The following is a 14819-nucleotide window of genomic DNA, read 5'->3' on the forward strand; positions in this document are numbered from 1 at the left end:
CTCATAAGAAGTTAAAACATTTCTATATTTACTGGTTTCCTTTGTAACCTAGAGAAACCTGCTAGTCCACAGTTTGAATGTAGGAATAACTCCAGGAAAGGCCAACAGATGGCACCAAAAGATTTGTAAATTTGCATATAATATGGCAGTGGAGAGGAATGGGGGAAAAGGAAATTATCGAAGCAGTCAGATTGGGAACTCCGCTAGAAGCACACAGCCTATCCTGACTTGTATCAGATGATTTTGTAGATGATTTTGTATTAGATGATTTTTCTTATATGGCTTTCCCAACCCTGGAGGGACTTGAGTTTGTCAGCTCTGTGTGGCATTTTGCTTTCGTTTTAGGATTTCACCACACCCTGCCTTACTTTTTTTGTTAGTTTCTCTTTTTCTGAGAAAGAAATCTTGGTAAGTAAGAAGGCTCTGGTAGATTTTTCTCATTATTCTAGAATGTTTCAGCAAATAAGAAAGAAACTGCTAGTAATTATATAGCAGATAAGTAACATTTCTTTGGAATGTTTGAGTTCTGTTTTGTTTGGTGTTGTGAATGTCATTTGAATTGCACAAGTAGAGTGTGTTTACGGCAAGTATAAAACAGTTTTTGCAGCAGTTGTTAGGTGAAAACCTGGCATTTATTTCCTTTGGCTTGTTGTGTGATGCTTTCTCACTATGCTTTTTTTCTTGTGGGTTGTCTGCATTACCTTTACAGCAGTTTAGATCACTCAGACCACATTTGTCACATGCCCATTTTTAATTGGAGACAAGTATTTGATCTATGTCACATGGTATGATCTTGTTTATTGGTCTGTCACTAACTTAAAAGCTTTTTTTTTTTTTTTTTTTTTTTGGACTCAGGGCTTAGACTTAGGGCCTGAGCACTGTCCCTGGCTTCTTTTTGCTCAAGGCTAGCACTCTACCACTTGAGTCACAGTGCCTTTTCCGGCCTTTTCTATATATGTGGTGCTGAGGCCATATTCCCAGTTTCATAAGCTTTTTTTAAAGGGAGAATTATGTTACTCCTATTTAAATGTGTATCCTCAGCACCTAGCAAGGCTCAAGGCCCAAATTGTCTCTGAATAAATAAACATTTATGAAATGGAGGAAGTATCTGCCAAATTCTCCGTAACTGGAAGCCCAGCTGAGTGCCAGCGCCTGTGTTTCTTCAGGTCGCTCGCAGCAGTTCCTGCAAGTTTGCTGACTTGATCATGAACTCTTTCCTGTACTAACCTCACTTACACTTTCTCCTGGTGTCTCCTTGCTTGTAGTTTCGACTTTATAGGTTCCTTCTATCATTAAAAAAGAGAGAGTCTATCTCTACTGATCTTTTCTTCTATCCCTTTTTATTTGATGCACTAATCAGAAAACTTTTACCTATTATCTTTTTCTTTTCTTTAAAAAATGATGAACTCCTAAATTATATATCCTTATCTTCCTTTTGTCCCCACCCTTAAAAAAAAATCAAGAGTTCTATTGTAGTTCAGTAAAAGCACACCCTACAAATTGCTAGAGGGAAGGAGTGCCCAAAAAGGATCTGTGTGTGGATGTGTATCTGTCTCTTTGTCTGTAGCAGGGTGTTAACTTTCAACTCTTCAATATGGTTGCTGAATTTCAGTCTCCCAGACAGACACTGAGCTGTGAGGGAATCAGTAGAAAGGGTTCTCATCTATGAACATGAATTATCTACCTCTGTTGAAAGTTCTTCCTTTTATACATTTTTTGTGTGGGGGTGGGGGTTACTGGGGCTTGAACTCAAGGGTCTGGTTGCTGTCTCTGTGCTTTTTTGCTCTAGGCTAGCACTCTATCACTTGAGACACACCTCTATTTGTGGCTTTTTGGTGACTAATTGGAGATAAGAGTCTCATGGGCTTTCCTTCCCAGGCTGGCTTCAAACCAGGGTCCTCAGATCTGTCTCTTGATTAACTAGAATACAGGTGTGAGCCCCTGGTGCCCAGTAATATATGTCTTAATATGCCAAATAACAAAAACACATTTTAATGTAAAATATTTTTACATTAGCTATATTTATAAACAACTCTTATGGCCAGGCACTGGTAGCTCATGCCTGTAGTCCTAGTGACTCAGAAATCTGAGATCTGAGGATTGCAATTCAAAGCCCAGAGTAGAAACATCTATGACACTCTCATTTCTAATTAATCACACACAAAAATAGCTGGAAGTGGAGCTGTGGCTCAAGTGGTAGAACACTAGCCTTGAACAAGAAGTTCAGGAACAACACCCAGGCCCTAAGTTCAAGGCCCAAGATCAGCACACATGGGTGCGCGCGCACACACACACACACACACACACACACACACACACACACACACACACACCCTCTCACATTGTTTTCAGGTAATATTTTGAGATGAGCAAATATGTTTTAAATTAGAATTTTAGAAATTTTTGAGAGAATAAGAAATTCATGTGTGATTGAAATAACTACTATTAGCTTGTGCTGGGTTTCTTCTCTCTCATTCCTCCCCTGGCTTTGCCTTCCAGGTTCAAATCATAGTTTCCATAGAGCCCTACATGTAGTTTGGTACTTGTTTCATTCACTGAATATGACAGTGCTGATTTTTGCAAAGTGTAATATCTGAGACTGTTTTCCACAGATGCACCAGAGCTGATTTGACTATGCGTTACAATAGACATTCTGATATTTTTCAAATTTTCACCATATCACAAGCAACCCCATGGTCATTTTTTGTATTGTGTACTACTTATTGTTCCTTTAGCAAATTCCTGAATGTGGAATTAGTAAAATAAAAGGAGGCATGGTCCAAAGGAATTTGCCTAAATTACCAATTACCTTCAGACTTGTAAGACTATTTTTTTCATTGTTTTATTCTACATTTCTATATACCTACCTCTATCTATCTGTCCTTCTGTTATCTAACTAATTTGCTGGTGCTAGGGTTTGAACTCAGGGCCTTGTGCTCTTGCTTGTTATCTTGTTTTGTTTTTCTTGCTCAAAGTGAGTAGTACTCTACAACTTGAGCCAGGTTTCCAGCTTGGCTTTTTGCTGGTTCATTGGAGATGGAGTGTCGGATCTTTTTTCCCCAAGCTGGCTTTGTATCTCCATTCTCCAAGTCTTTGCCTCCTGAGTAGACAGGATCACAGGATTACAGGTATGATTCATTGGTATCTGACTGTGTGTATATTTTGTTTTATTGTGTAGTTTGAGAGTTCTCCCTATATTTTGGACACAAAGCCCTTAATAGGATATGTGCTTTGCATTTATTTCCTTCTAGTTTGTGGCTTATCTTTTCTCTCTCTTAGCAGTATTGCTTACAAAGCAGAAAATTTTAATGAAGTCTAACTGAACAGTTTTTTTCTTTGGATTGTACTTTTGATGTGGTACCAAAAAAATTATCACCAGACCCAAAGTTCCCTACATTTCCTCCTATGTTATCTTCCAGAAGTTTAGGGGTGTTGTTTTTTACAATTTTGCATCTTCCACTTATGTCTATGATCCATTCTGAGCCATTGTTTTGGAAAATTGTAAGGTTTATATTTAAATTTGTCACCTTCTTTTCCTCTTCCTCCTCTTCTCTCTCCTCCTCCCATTCTGTCTGCTCCTCCTCCTTCTGAGCTTGTAGGTGTCTACTTGCTCCAACACCATTTGATAAACAGATGATGCTTTCTACATTCAGTTGCTTTTACTCATTTGTCAAAAGTCAGCTGACTATATTTTTTTAAACTCTATGTTCTGGCCCATTGATCTATATGTCTATTCCTTTGCTAATACCACATTGTCTTTACTATTTTATCTTTCGATTAAACCATGATGTTGGGTGGTATAATTTCTTTGACTTTGGTGTGTGTGTGTGTGTGTGCATGTGCATGTGTGTGCACATGCACACACACACACGGCAGTCCTGAAGCTTGACCTCAGGGCTGGGTGCTATCTCTGACCTTTTATGTTCATGGCTAGCACTCAATCACTTAAGCCACAGTTCTACTTCTGGCTTTTTTGGTAGTTAATTGGAGATAAGAGTCTCATGGAATTTTCTTCCCAGACTGGCTTCAAACCTTGATCCTCAGATCTCAGCTTCCTGAGTATCTAGGATTATAAGTATGTGAGCCACTGCCATCTGGCTTGACTTTGCTTTTTTAAAATTATTGTTTGCACTAACTATGATGGGGCACTGCGTTCTCTTATTGTACTATAAGGTTTTTTTTTCAAACCACATGTTTTTAATAGTATAATGAGTTAACTATAGAAATCACATTCTTTCCTGACTTTTGTGTTTGTTATTGCTGCTACTTGTAGGTTGTAGTTACTTATTATAGTGATTTCTCTATTTTTGTAAGGGCTATATATCATCTGTGATGCTGAGTTGTATTATGACAGCTCAGCAGTCAAATAATGATTTGTTATTGCCTTAACATCTGAAGCAAAAACAAAAGCAAGGCATCAAAAAGCAAGACAACAACAACAAAATCCCAATTTCCAGTCTTTAAAAATTAGATGTATGTTGGGATACTTCTTCCTTAATACTCACCCAGGCTATTTGCAACTTTACCTTTGTCTACATATTCTGCTTGCAGAGAGCCTACAAATTTCAACCAGGGGCAAAGGCTTAGGATTTCCCCAGGCCTGCTTTGAGCCCACCTCAGGGCCTGTGTGTGGATGTCTAGACTCTGCTATACATGAGGCCTTTCAAAGCTCTTTTCTTCCATGAGACTTCATACCTGGTTTCTTTCTTTCCTGGCATGTTGGTGTGTCATCTGTCTATATCTATCAGGTCACCTTTTGCTCTTGGTGACTGTATTTAGTCACCTTTCAGGCTGTAGCAGCTTTGAGATAGTTCTGAAGTATATGAAATGATGGCAAGTCTCCCTTGGAGAACCACTAAGCAGAGCAAAATACAGAGCCACACTCTTCATAAAAAAGAATCTGCATTGAACCCTCTGGGATCAGAGCTATATAACAAGGAAATAAATGGCATACAATTATAGGATAGTAATGATCATGACAGTAAAATGAAGAAATCATTGAGACATGACTAAATAGAAGCTTGAAAGCAAGCATTCATCCTAATGTATTTTGTATTTCTAGAACTTGGACTCAAAATGCTCTGAAGAACATTGTTATTGTTTTGGAAAGCCACTGCATCATGACCCAAGACAAAGAACCTGAACCTATCATCAAATGTGCTCATTTTCTTTACCTCACAGCCTTGATTGTTGGAGTCTTAATCCAGTTCTCTGATGGAAGTGAATTTTCAGTGGACCTGTCGAAAATAGGCCTGACTCGTGTTCCCAAAGATATACCATCACATGTCCAAGTCTTAGACATGTCTCAAAACTCCATATTTGAGCTTCAGACCTCTGACTTCAGCTCTTTGTCAGGGTTGAAAGTTTTAAGACTTTCCCATAATAGAATCCAGAGGCTTGATTTCAATGTGTTCAAGTTCAACAAGGTCTTGGAATATTTAGATTTATCTCACAATCACTTGCAAAACGTGTCTTGCTATCCTGTGGTGAGCCTGAAGCATTTAGACCTCTCTTTCAATGACTTCAATGCACTTCCTGTCTGTGTTGAATTTGCCACGTTAATGCAACTGGATTTCTTAGGACTAAGTGCTGCAAAGTTCCAACAATTTGATCTGCTACCACTTGCTCACATACATCTAAGTTACATTCTTCTGGATTTAGGAAAATACTATGTGAAAGAAGATGAGACAGAGAATCTTCAAATCCTGTACATAAAAACACTTCACTTCATCTTTCCGATGAATAGTTTATTCTCTATCCATCTGAATGTCCAAGTTAACACTTTAGGACACTTGCAGCTGACGAATGTTAACCTGGGTAATGAAAACTGTCATGTTTTAATTAACTTTTTATTACCACTTACTAGACATCCAACCTTAATAAATATTACCCTCGACCATGTGGAAACAAATTGGAAATGCTTGGTTAGTGTTTTTCAATTCCTTTGGACCAAATCTGTGGAATACCTCAATATATACAATTTAACTATAGTTGAAAGCATTAATAATGAAGATTTTACTTATTCTGCAACATCATTGAAAGCACTGAAAATAGAACATGTAACAAACAGGGTTTTACTTTTCTCAAAGGCAGCATTTTATGGTGTGTTTGCTGAGATGAACATTATGATGTTGACCATATCAGACACGGCTTTTATTCATATGCTTTGTCCTCTGGCACCAAGCACATTTCAGTTTTTGAACTTGACCCAGAATGTGTTGACAGATAGTATTTTTCAAAATTGTTCCAATTTAGTGAGGTTGGAGACCCTTATCTTACAGAAGAATGTGTTAAAAAATCTTTTCAAAGTAGCTCTCATGACTAAGGATATGCCATCTCTAGAAATATTGGATGTGAGCTGGAATTTGTTGGAATTGCCTGGAGATGAAGGAGATTGCCTTTGGGTTGAGAGCATAGTGGTGCTAAATCTCTCTTCAAATGTCCTCACTGACTCTGTTTTCAGATGTCTACCTCCCAAGGTCAAGGTTCTTGATCTTCACAATAACAGAATAACAAACATCCCCAAGGATGTCATCCATTTGGAAGCTTTGCTAGAACTCAACATTGCCTTCAATTCTTTAACTGACCTTCCTGGATGTGGTCCCTTCAGCAGCCTCTCTGTGCTCATCATTGACCACAACTCAGTGTTCCACCCATCAGCTGATTTCTTCCAGAGCTGCCACAGGATTAGGTCAATAAATGCAGGCAGCAACCCATTTCAATGTACATGTGAGTTAAGAGAATTTGTCCAAAACCTAGGCCACATATCAAGTGAAGTGATAGAGGGCTGGCCTGATGCCTATAAGTGTGACTATCCTGAAAGGTCTAAAGGAACCCTACTAAAGGACTTCCACATGTCCCCGTTATCCTGTAACACAGCTCTGCTCATTGTCACTATTGGGGCCACCATGCTGGTGTTGACCGCCACAGTGACCTTCCTCTGCCTCTACTTGGATCTGCCATGGTATCTCAGGATGGTGTGCCAGTGGACCCAGACCCGGCGCCGGGCGAGGAATGTCCCCCTAGAGGAACTCCAAGGAACTCTCCAGTATCATGCTTTCATATCATACAGTGAGCAGGATTCTGCCTGGGTAAAGAATGAGTTAGTTCCTCATCTAGAAAAAGAAAACATACGGCTTTGCCTCCACGAGAGAAACTTTGTTCCTGGCAAGAGCATTGTGGAAAATATTATAAATTGCATTGAGAAGAGTTACAAGTCCATCTTTGTCTTGTCTCCCAACTTTGTCCAGAGTGAGTGGTGCCATTATGAAATCTACTTTGCCCATCACAATCTCTTCCATGAAGGGTCTGATAATTTAATCCTGATTTTGCTAGAACCCATCCCACAGAACATCATCCCCAGCAGGTATCATAAGCTGCGGGCTCTCATGACCCAGAGGACTTACTTGGAATGGCCCACAGAGAAGAGCAAACGTGGACTTTTCTGGGCAAATGTTAGAGCTGCTTTTAATATAGAATTAACACTGGTTGCTGCAAACAATGACATGACAACTTAGAATATTTGGGAAATTCAATAGAAGAAACTGTCATGAGCATTGTGTCCTTCCTTTCTTATCTAGAGGAGGTGTTTCTGTTATGATTTGATATAAAACGTCCCCAAAGACTCATGTGCTGAAGGAACAAGGGATGGAATTGTTGGTGCTACTTAGAAGTGACTGTATTATCAATGATTAATCCATTGATGAGTTACAGCTTAATGGTCTATTTAGAGGTGAGGCCTTGTTAAAGGGAGTAAATCTCTGGAGCCATGTGCTTGAAGGTAATATCTTGTCCCAGGCCTCTTCCTCATTCTCTCTTCTCTCTTCTCTCTCTCTCTCTCTCTCTCTCTCTCTCTCTCTCTCTCTCTCTCTCTCTCTCTCTCTCTCTCTCTCTCTTTCTCTCTGCTTCCTGACCACCTTGTGGTGATGAGCAGTCTCTTCCTTTGTCATATAATCCCACTGTCCCAGACTCAAAGCAATGGATCCATATACACTTGTGCTGTAACCATGAATCAAAATAAACCTTTTTACCTTTGTTTATCTGAGTGTCTTTTTATAGCAATACAAAACTAATGAGCACAATCTTCTATTCTTTCCACATGTTTGCAACAAACTTAATGAAAGCCTTGATTGAACTGAGCCACAGAACTGGGCTGAGGGGTGACAATGATGTTCACATTGTGAGTTAGAGACAGTCTCTTCCAGCCTGAATACATATTTTTACATTGAGGCACAGCCCCTTTTTGGAAGAAATGCTCAGTCTTTCAGGGAAAGGCCCTTCTTCCCTCTCCTTTCCCATGTGGTTCCATGTAGCATGAGAAGGGTCAACTATAGAATTGTAGACACTGGTGCTGGGCGTTCCTAAGACTCCTCATTCACCTGTAGGTGAACTTTATCGTCCTGGCCAACTTTGGAGGTTGAGGGGGGAAAGCCAGGCACCAAATTTAAGAAAGCATTTTCTAACCAGTCACAGTAGCTTACACCTGTAATCCTAGTTCCTAGGGAGGTAGAGATTAGGAAGAATAGCTCCTCACCAGCCCAACAAAAGCTCAGTCAGTAAGTCAGGCATAGTGATACATGCCTATGACCCTAACTACTCAAGAGGTGTAAAGTCTGAAACCCATCCTGGGCAAAAAAAAAAAAGTAAGACCCCCATCTAAAAAATCTTACCTAAAGCAAAAAAGGCTGAGGGCCTGGCTCAAGTGGCAGAGTACCTGCCTAGCAAATACAAGGCCCTGAGTTCAAAACTTCCCTTCCAAAATAGAAACAACCCCCCCCCTCCAAAAAAAAAGACATTTTATACCATCTGTGTACCGGGTTTTCTGTATAATAGGTTATTATTTTTTTTTACCCTACTACACAAACATGTAACTAACTTGTAGGGACCCAGGGCATAATAAGGTTTGAATATAAAGGGAAATATAGCTGTAGCCCTAGGCTGCTGAGGTGAAATCTGTGAGTGTACCTGGCTGCCAAGGTAACTCAGAACCAAATTCATGTGAACTGGATAGTGAGTGGGATTTTTCTGGTTGTCTTAAAAGGTTAGCTAATGCTCAAAGCTGATAAAAACCAATAAATGCTCCCATATTTCAAACCCAGATATCAGACACAGCCGGGCTAGACTTCATGAAAGAGCACAAAGTGGGACAGTTATCAACAGCCCCTATTACCTGAAAACTAGATTCAAAAGTGTGGTCAGAGAATTAGTAAGTGCAGATACTCAATGCTGGGGAGGTGCTGTAGTTTCTTCTGAAGGCAAGTGAAAGGGCTGTGAACACAGTAGCAAAAGAGCCTGGCCCCTCATTCCCACAGAAGCTCATACCTGGCTCTGAACCCAAATCCTCAGATTTCAGCCTCCTGAGAAGCTAGGACTACAGGTGTGAGCCGTTGCTGCCTCAGTCACCACCTCAACGGCCCTAACGCCCAACACAGCCACATCCTAAGGTACTGGGAATTGGGCCTTCAACATATGAATTAGGTGAAAGGCACAATTCAGTCTATAACATTAAAATTGTGGCAGATTGCTAGTTGTCACTAATGACTACTCTCTGATCGTTTAGTATTAGATTGCTTGATTTGTCTCAAGGAACCTGACAAAACAGCTAGAGACTACATTTCCCAGCCTTCCTTGTGGCTTGGTATAGACATATGACTAAACTCTTATTAATGGGATGTGGATGGAACTTGCATGCCACTCTGGGCTGTGTCTCTAAGGAAGGAGACTGTGGATTCCTTTTCCCCTTCCACTTTCCCACTGGATGGGAGACAAGAATCAGAGGAAACAACTCTTTAGAACCTGGAGATGGGGGGGAAGAAAGATGGCGCCGATGGAATAGGGAGGCACCCCGACTCGCTCCAACGGCATAGTGAGCTGGGAACCCCAACACCCAACACCCCATCAAGAACCCAGCAAAACCAGCAGCCAGAAGCAGTGGAGAAACGCAGGAAAACAAAAAGGAGCAAAAAAGAAGAACCGAAAACCTACACGGAGCCGGAGATTCACCGGGGCACCCTCCCCCCTCCAGCCGACCCTGGCCCAAACAGGGTCAGGCTGGGAAAGGGGAACCCGGCGATCGGCAGACAGGCTGCCAGGAGCGCAGAATTCATATAGGGGGAGACCCCACGGACACAAGGCAGGGTGCGGACCAAGACACACCGGCAGCGACGAGAAGTTCGGGTCCACACCGGGTTTGGACAAGGGAACCCAGCGCGGCAGAAATCGGGAACCAGGGAAGCCACCACGACACTTAGCCAACCCCTGGAGGGCCAACGGCTGCGAGGGACACACACACAAAGCAGCAAAAGTGAGTGCCCTCCCTCCCCCCTCCCCCACCCCTGAGGGAACAAAGAACCCACAAATCAGGCGGGGAAGCTCCCATCAGGCGCTGGGAAGTCAGTTTAGCAGGGGAAGGGCTCAGCAGCACCAACACCCCACAGGTTCCTGAACTGGCAGAACCGGCCCCGCCCCCTTCCCAACAGGGGCCGGGAGACAGCCGGTTGTGCAAACCCCACCTGAGGCGCCTGGACCTCGCAGACTCTTACAACTAAAACCACAGGCGCTGGTGGGCAATACCAGCCCAGCAGGGTCACTTGAGCCTGATCACGTCCCCCCTCCTCACAGCGGAGGTGAGGTCTGAAGGTGCCAAGCCACACCCGGACAGTCGATCCCACTGGGCCCCACACGTACCCCCCCCAACGGACTCGTGGGAGGGCGCAAGCACAACCCAACAACCCAGGACTTGCTCTGGGAGGCATATCCCGCCGAAGTGCCTGTTGCACTGAACGCACAGCGCACAGGAGGGCGGGGCCCCCGGCGACAGCGCCCGCTCTGGTAGGCGTACCCTGCACTGGTGGGCGGGGACACAGCGACAGCACCTGTGGCCGTAGACACGTCTACACAGGAGGGAGGGAGGAGCTACAAACCAAACCTGAGAAGCCATCCAGATCTCCAGATGCGCAAATCACAAAGAAACATAACTCAGTTCATCAAAGGGCAAGCCAACTCGCCAGCTCCAAAAAGCAGCACGACTGAAGAGGAGATGGAGACTAAAAAAGCAAATGAGGCCATGTTAACAGGAATGATCGAAAGCGTCAGAAATGAAATCAGAAAACAATTCCAGGAATTTAGAGCGGAAATCTGGAAGGACACCCAGGAAGCCAAGAAAGAAATGGAAGCAAAACTGGATACAATGCAAACCTGCTTTAAAGAAATGGAAGCAAAAATGGATACAATGCAAGCTGCCTTTAAAGAAAATCTCCACATCCTAAGAATTGAAATGCATGAAAAAATAGATTTAAAATACAACTCTTTAAAGGAAGAAATCTCCACGATCAGAGCTGATATGACAACCATAAATAGCTCTCTGACATCCATAAACTCCGCAATTGAAACCATGACACAAAGAGTAGACCATATAGAATCCAGAATCTCTCGCCTGGACGATGAAGCAGCTGACAACAACCAGAAAATGACCACACTCCAAGAAAAGGTGAAGCTTCAGGGAAGACTAATCCAGGAACTAATGGACAAAGACAAGAGATATAATCTGCGCATAATTGGAATAGAAGAAGGAGCCGAATACCAGAGCAGAGGGCTTAATCATGTTCTCAATAAAGTTATTGCAGAAAACTTCCCCAATCTCACAGGGGACCCCATCCAGGTAACCGAAGCCTATAGGACACCTGGCAGGCCAGACCCCAGGAAAGCCACCCCAAGGCACATAATATTCAAGACTACAGACCTCAAGATTAAAGAGCAAATTCTGAATTCAGCCAAAGCGAAGAAGGAAACTTTTTTCAATGGGAAGAGGATTCGAATAACATCCGACTTATCCACACAAACTTACCAAGCTCGAAGCGAGTGGAAGAACACCATCCAAGTACTCCAGAATAACAATTTACAACCTCGGATCAAATATCCAGCGAAATTGGAGTTCACATTCGAAGGGAGAACCAGATCTTTCCACACCAAAGAGGAGCTAAAGGAGTATGTGAATAAAAAACCAGCCCTACAGCGAATATTAAGAGGGGAACCCCACCCAACAGAGATCGTAAAAGACACACAGACAGAATCAGAAACTTCAATAGCCAAAGTCCAGCAGAAACACAAGCTCACTAAAGACAAGAAGAAAAAAAAAAAAGAAGAAGAAAAAACAGCCCACCAAGAAAATGGTAGGAGAAAAAACACCCTTATCCTTGATCTCTTTAAATATAAATGGTTTAAACTCCCCGATAAAGAGGAGCAGACTGGCAGAATGGATTCGCAAACAAAAAGTTGACATCTGCTGTCTACAAGAGACCCACCTTACAGCAAGGGACAAAAACAGGCTTCGAGTGAAAGGATGGAGCAAGATCTACCAAGCAAATGCATCCACCAAAACGGCAGGTGTAGCCATCCTGATCTCAGACAAGCTTGACTTCTCTTTAAAGTCCACTCAAAAAGACAAAGAAGGACACTACATATTAATACAAGGAAAAATACAGAATCAAGAAATCACGGTGATAAATGTATACTCACCAAACAAAAGAGGCCCGACATATGTCAAGCAAATTCTCAAAGAATTACAGAGCAAGATAGACGCAAACACAATCATAGTGGGTGACTTTAATACTCCTCTCTCTCCAAGAGACAGATCCAACACCCAGAGGATTAGTAAGGGAGCTGAGGACCTAAATAACACCATTTCCCAAATGGATCTAACAGACCTATATAGAACCTTTCACCCCACAGAGACCCAATACACCTTCTTTTCAGCAGCCCATGGATCATATTCCAAAATAGACCACGTCATAGCCCACACAAAGAACCTCAGCAAATACAAAAGTATTGACGTCATCCCATGTATTATATCTGATCACAGTGGATTAAAGGTAACCCTCAACAACAAAGGATACCACAGAGCCTATACACACTCTTGGAGGCTAAACCCCACGCTGCTATCCAACACTTGGGCCACAGATAAAATTAAAAATGAAATCAACGAATTCATAAGCCACAATGACAAAGAAAACACATCACAAAGAAACCTATCGGACACAGCTAAGGCAGTACTGAGGGGCAAGATCATTGCACTCAGCACCCACATTAAAAGAATGGAAGCAGAGCAGGTGAATACCCTCACGATGAAACTAAAACAACTGGAGAAACAAGAAATGACAGAATCTAAAACGACTAGGAGGGGAGAGATCACAAAGATTAAAGAAGAGATAAATCTGATTGAAAATAGAAAGACCATTCAACAAATAAATAAGACTAAAAGCTGGTTCTTTGAGAAAATAAACAAAATTGACAGACCCCTTGCAAGACTTACAAAAAAAAAGAAGAGAAGAGACTCATATTCGTAAAATCAGGGACTCCACAGGAAAAATTACAACAAGTACACACGATATTCAAACAATCATAAGGAGCTATTTCCAAAACCTCTACTCAGCAAAAAACAATAATTCTACAGAAATGGATCAATTCTTAGAGAAGTACAAACTGCCCAAACTGAACCAAGAAGAAATAAATCAGCTAAATAAACCAATAACTTACGGTGAGATACAGGAGGTAATCAAGAACCTCCCTACTAAGAAAAGCCCAGGCCCAGATGGATTCACCAACGAATTCTACAAAACCTTTAGTGAGGAGCTAATTCCAATACTCCTCAAACTCTTCCGTGAAATAGAAATGGAGGGAGAAATCCCAAACTCATTCTACGAAGCTAATATCATACTAATTCCCAAACCAGGCAAAGACCCAACAAAAAAAGAGAACTACAGACCAATATCACTAATGAACACAGATGCAAAGCTCCTCAATAAAATATTAGCTAATAGGATCCAGAAAGTGATCAAGAATATCATACATCATGACCAAGTAGGCTTCATCCCTCAGTCACAAGGATGGTTCAACATCCGTAAATCAATCAACGTAATTCACCACATAAACAGAACTAAAATCAAGAATCACATTGTTATCTCAGTCGATGCCCAAAAAGCCTTTGACAAAATACAACATCCATACCTATTAAAAGCTTTGGAGAGAACAGGAATAGATGGAACATTCCTCAAAACAATAAAAGCCATATACAACAGACCAACTGCTAATATCATATTAAATGGAGAGAAACTTAAGTCATTCCCCCTAAAATCAGGAACAAGACAAGGATGCCCACTCTCCCCACTTCTGTTCAACATAGTGCTGGAATCCCTAGCCATAGCAATAAGGCAAGAGGAGGACATCAAAGGGATCCACATCGGCAAGGAAGAAATCAAGTTATCCCTATTCGCAGACGACATGATCTTGTATCTGAAGGACCCAAAAACCTCAGTACCCAAACTCCTACACCTCATAAACCAATTTGGCAAAGTAGCAGGATACAAAATCAACCCACAAAAGTCAGCAGCTTTTCTGTACACCAGCAATAGACAAACAGAAAAGGAAATTATGGAAACAATTCCATTTACAGTAGCCAAAAAAAGAATAAAGTACCTAGGGATCAACTTAACCAAGGACGTGACGGACCTATTCAATGAAAACTACAAAAATCTAATAAGGGAAATCAAAGAAGACACAAGGAGATGGAAAGACTTCCCATGCTCATGGGTAGGCAGAATCAATATAGTGAAAATGGCCATATTGCCCAAATTGTTATACAAATTCAATGCAATCCCTATCAAAATCCCAGCCACATTCTTCACTGAAATAGAGAAACCAATCCATAAATTCATATGGAACAGCAAAAAACCTAGAATAGCCAAAGCAATTCTAGGCAAAAAAAGCAATGCAGGAGGTATCACAATACCTGACTTCAAGATCTACTACAAGGCCATCATAAC

At 41.6% G+C, this 14819-nt stretch overlaps 1 protein-coding gene across 1 annotated transcript; it reads left to right on the top strand.

Moving 5' to 3' along the window:
- Positions 1-254: 254 nt before the first annotated feature.
- On the top strand, positions 255-7579 carry Tlr6 (toll like receptor 6). The gene is made up of 2 exons (XM_048364453.1): positions 255-408; positions 5063-7579. Exon 2 carries the CDS (start codon positions 5121-5123, stop codon positions 7515-7517), a length of 2397 nt encoding a protein of 798 aa, XP_048220410.1. The 5' UTR covers positions 255-408; positions 5063-5120; the 3' UTR covers positions 7518-7579.
- The last annotated feature ends 7240 nt before the right edge of the window (positions 7580-14819 follow it).

The sequence above is a fragment of the Perognathus longimembris genome, chromosome 16 (genome assembly GCF_023159225.1).
Source record: "Perognathus longimembris pacificus isolate PPM17 chromosome 16, ASM2315922v1, whole genome shotgun sequence".
In the NCBI taxonomy this organism is placed as follows: Eukaryota; Metazoa; Chordata; class Mammalia; order Rodentia; family Heteromyidae; genus Perognathus; species Perognathus longimembris.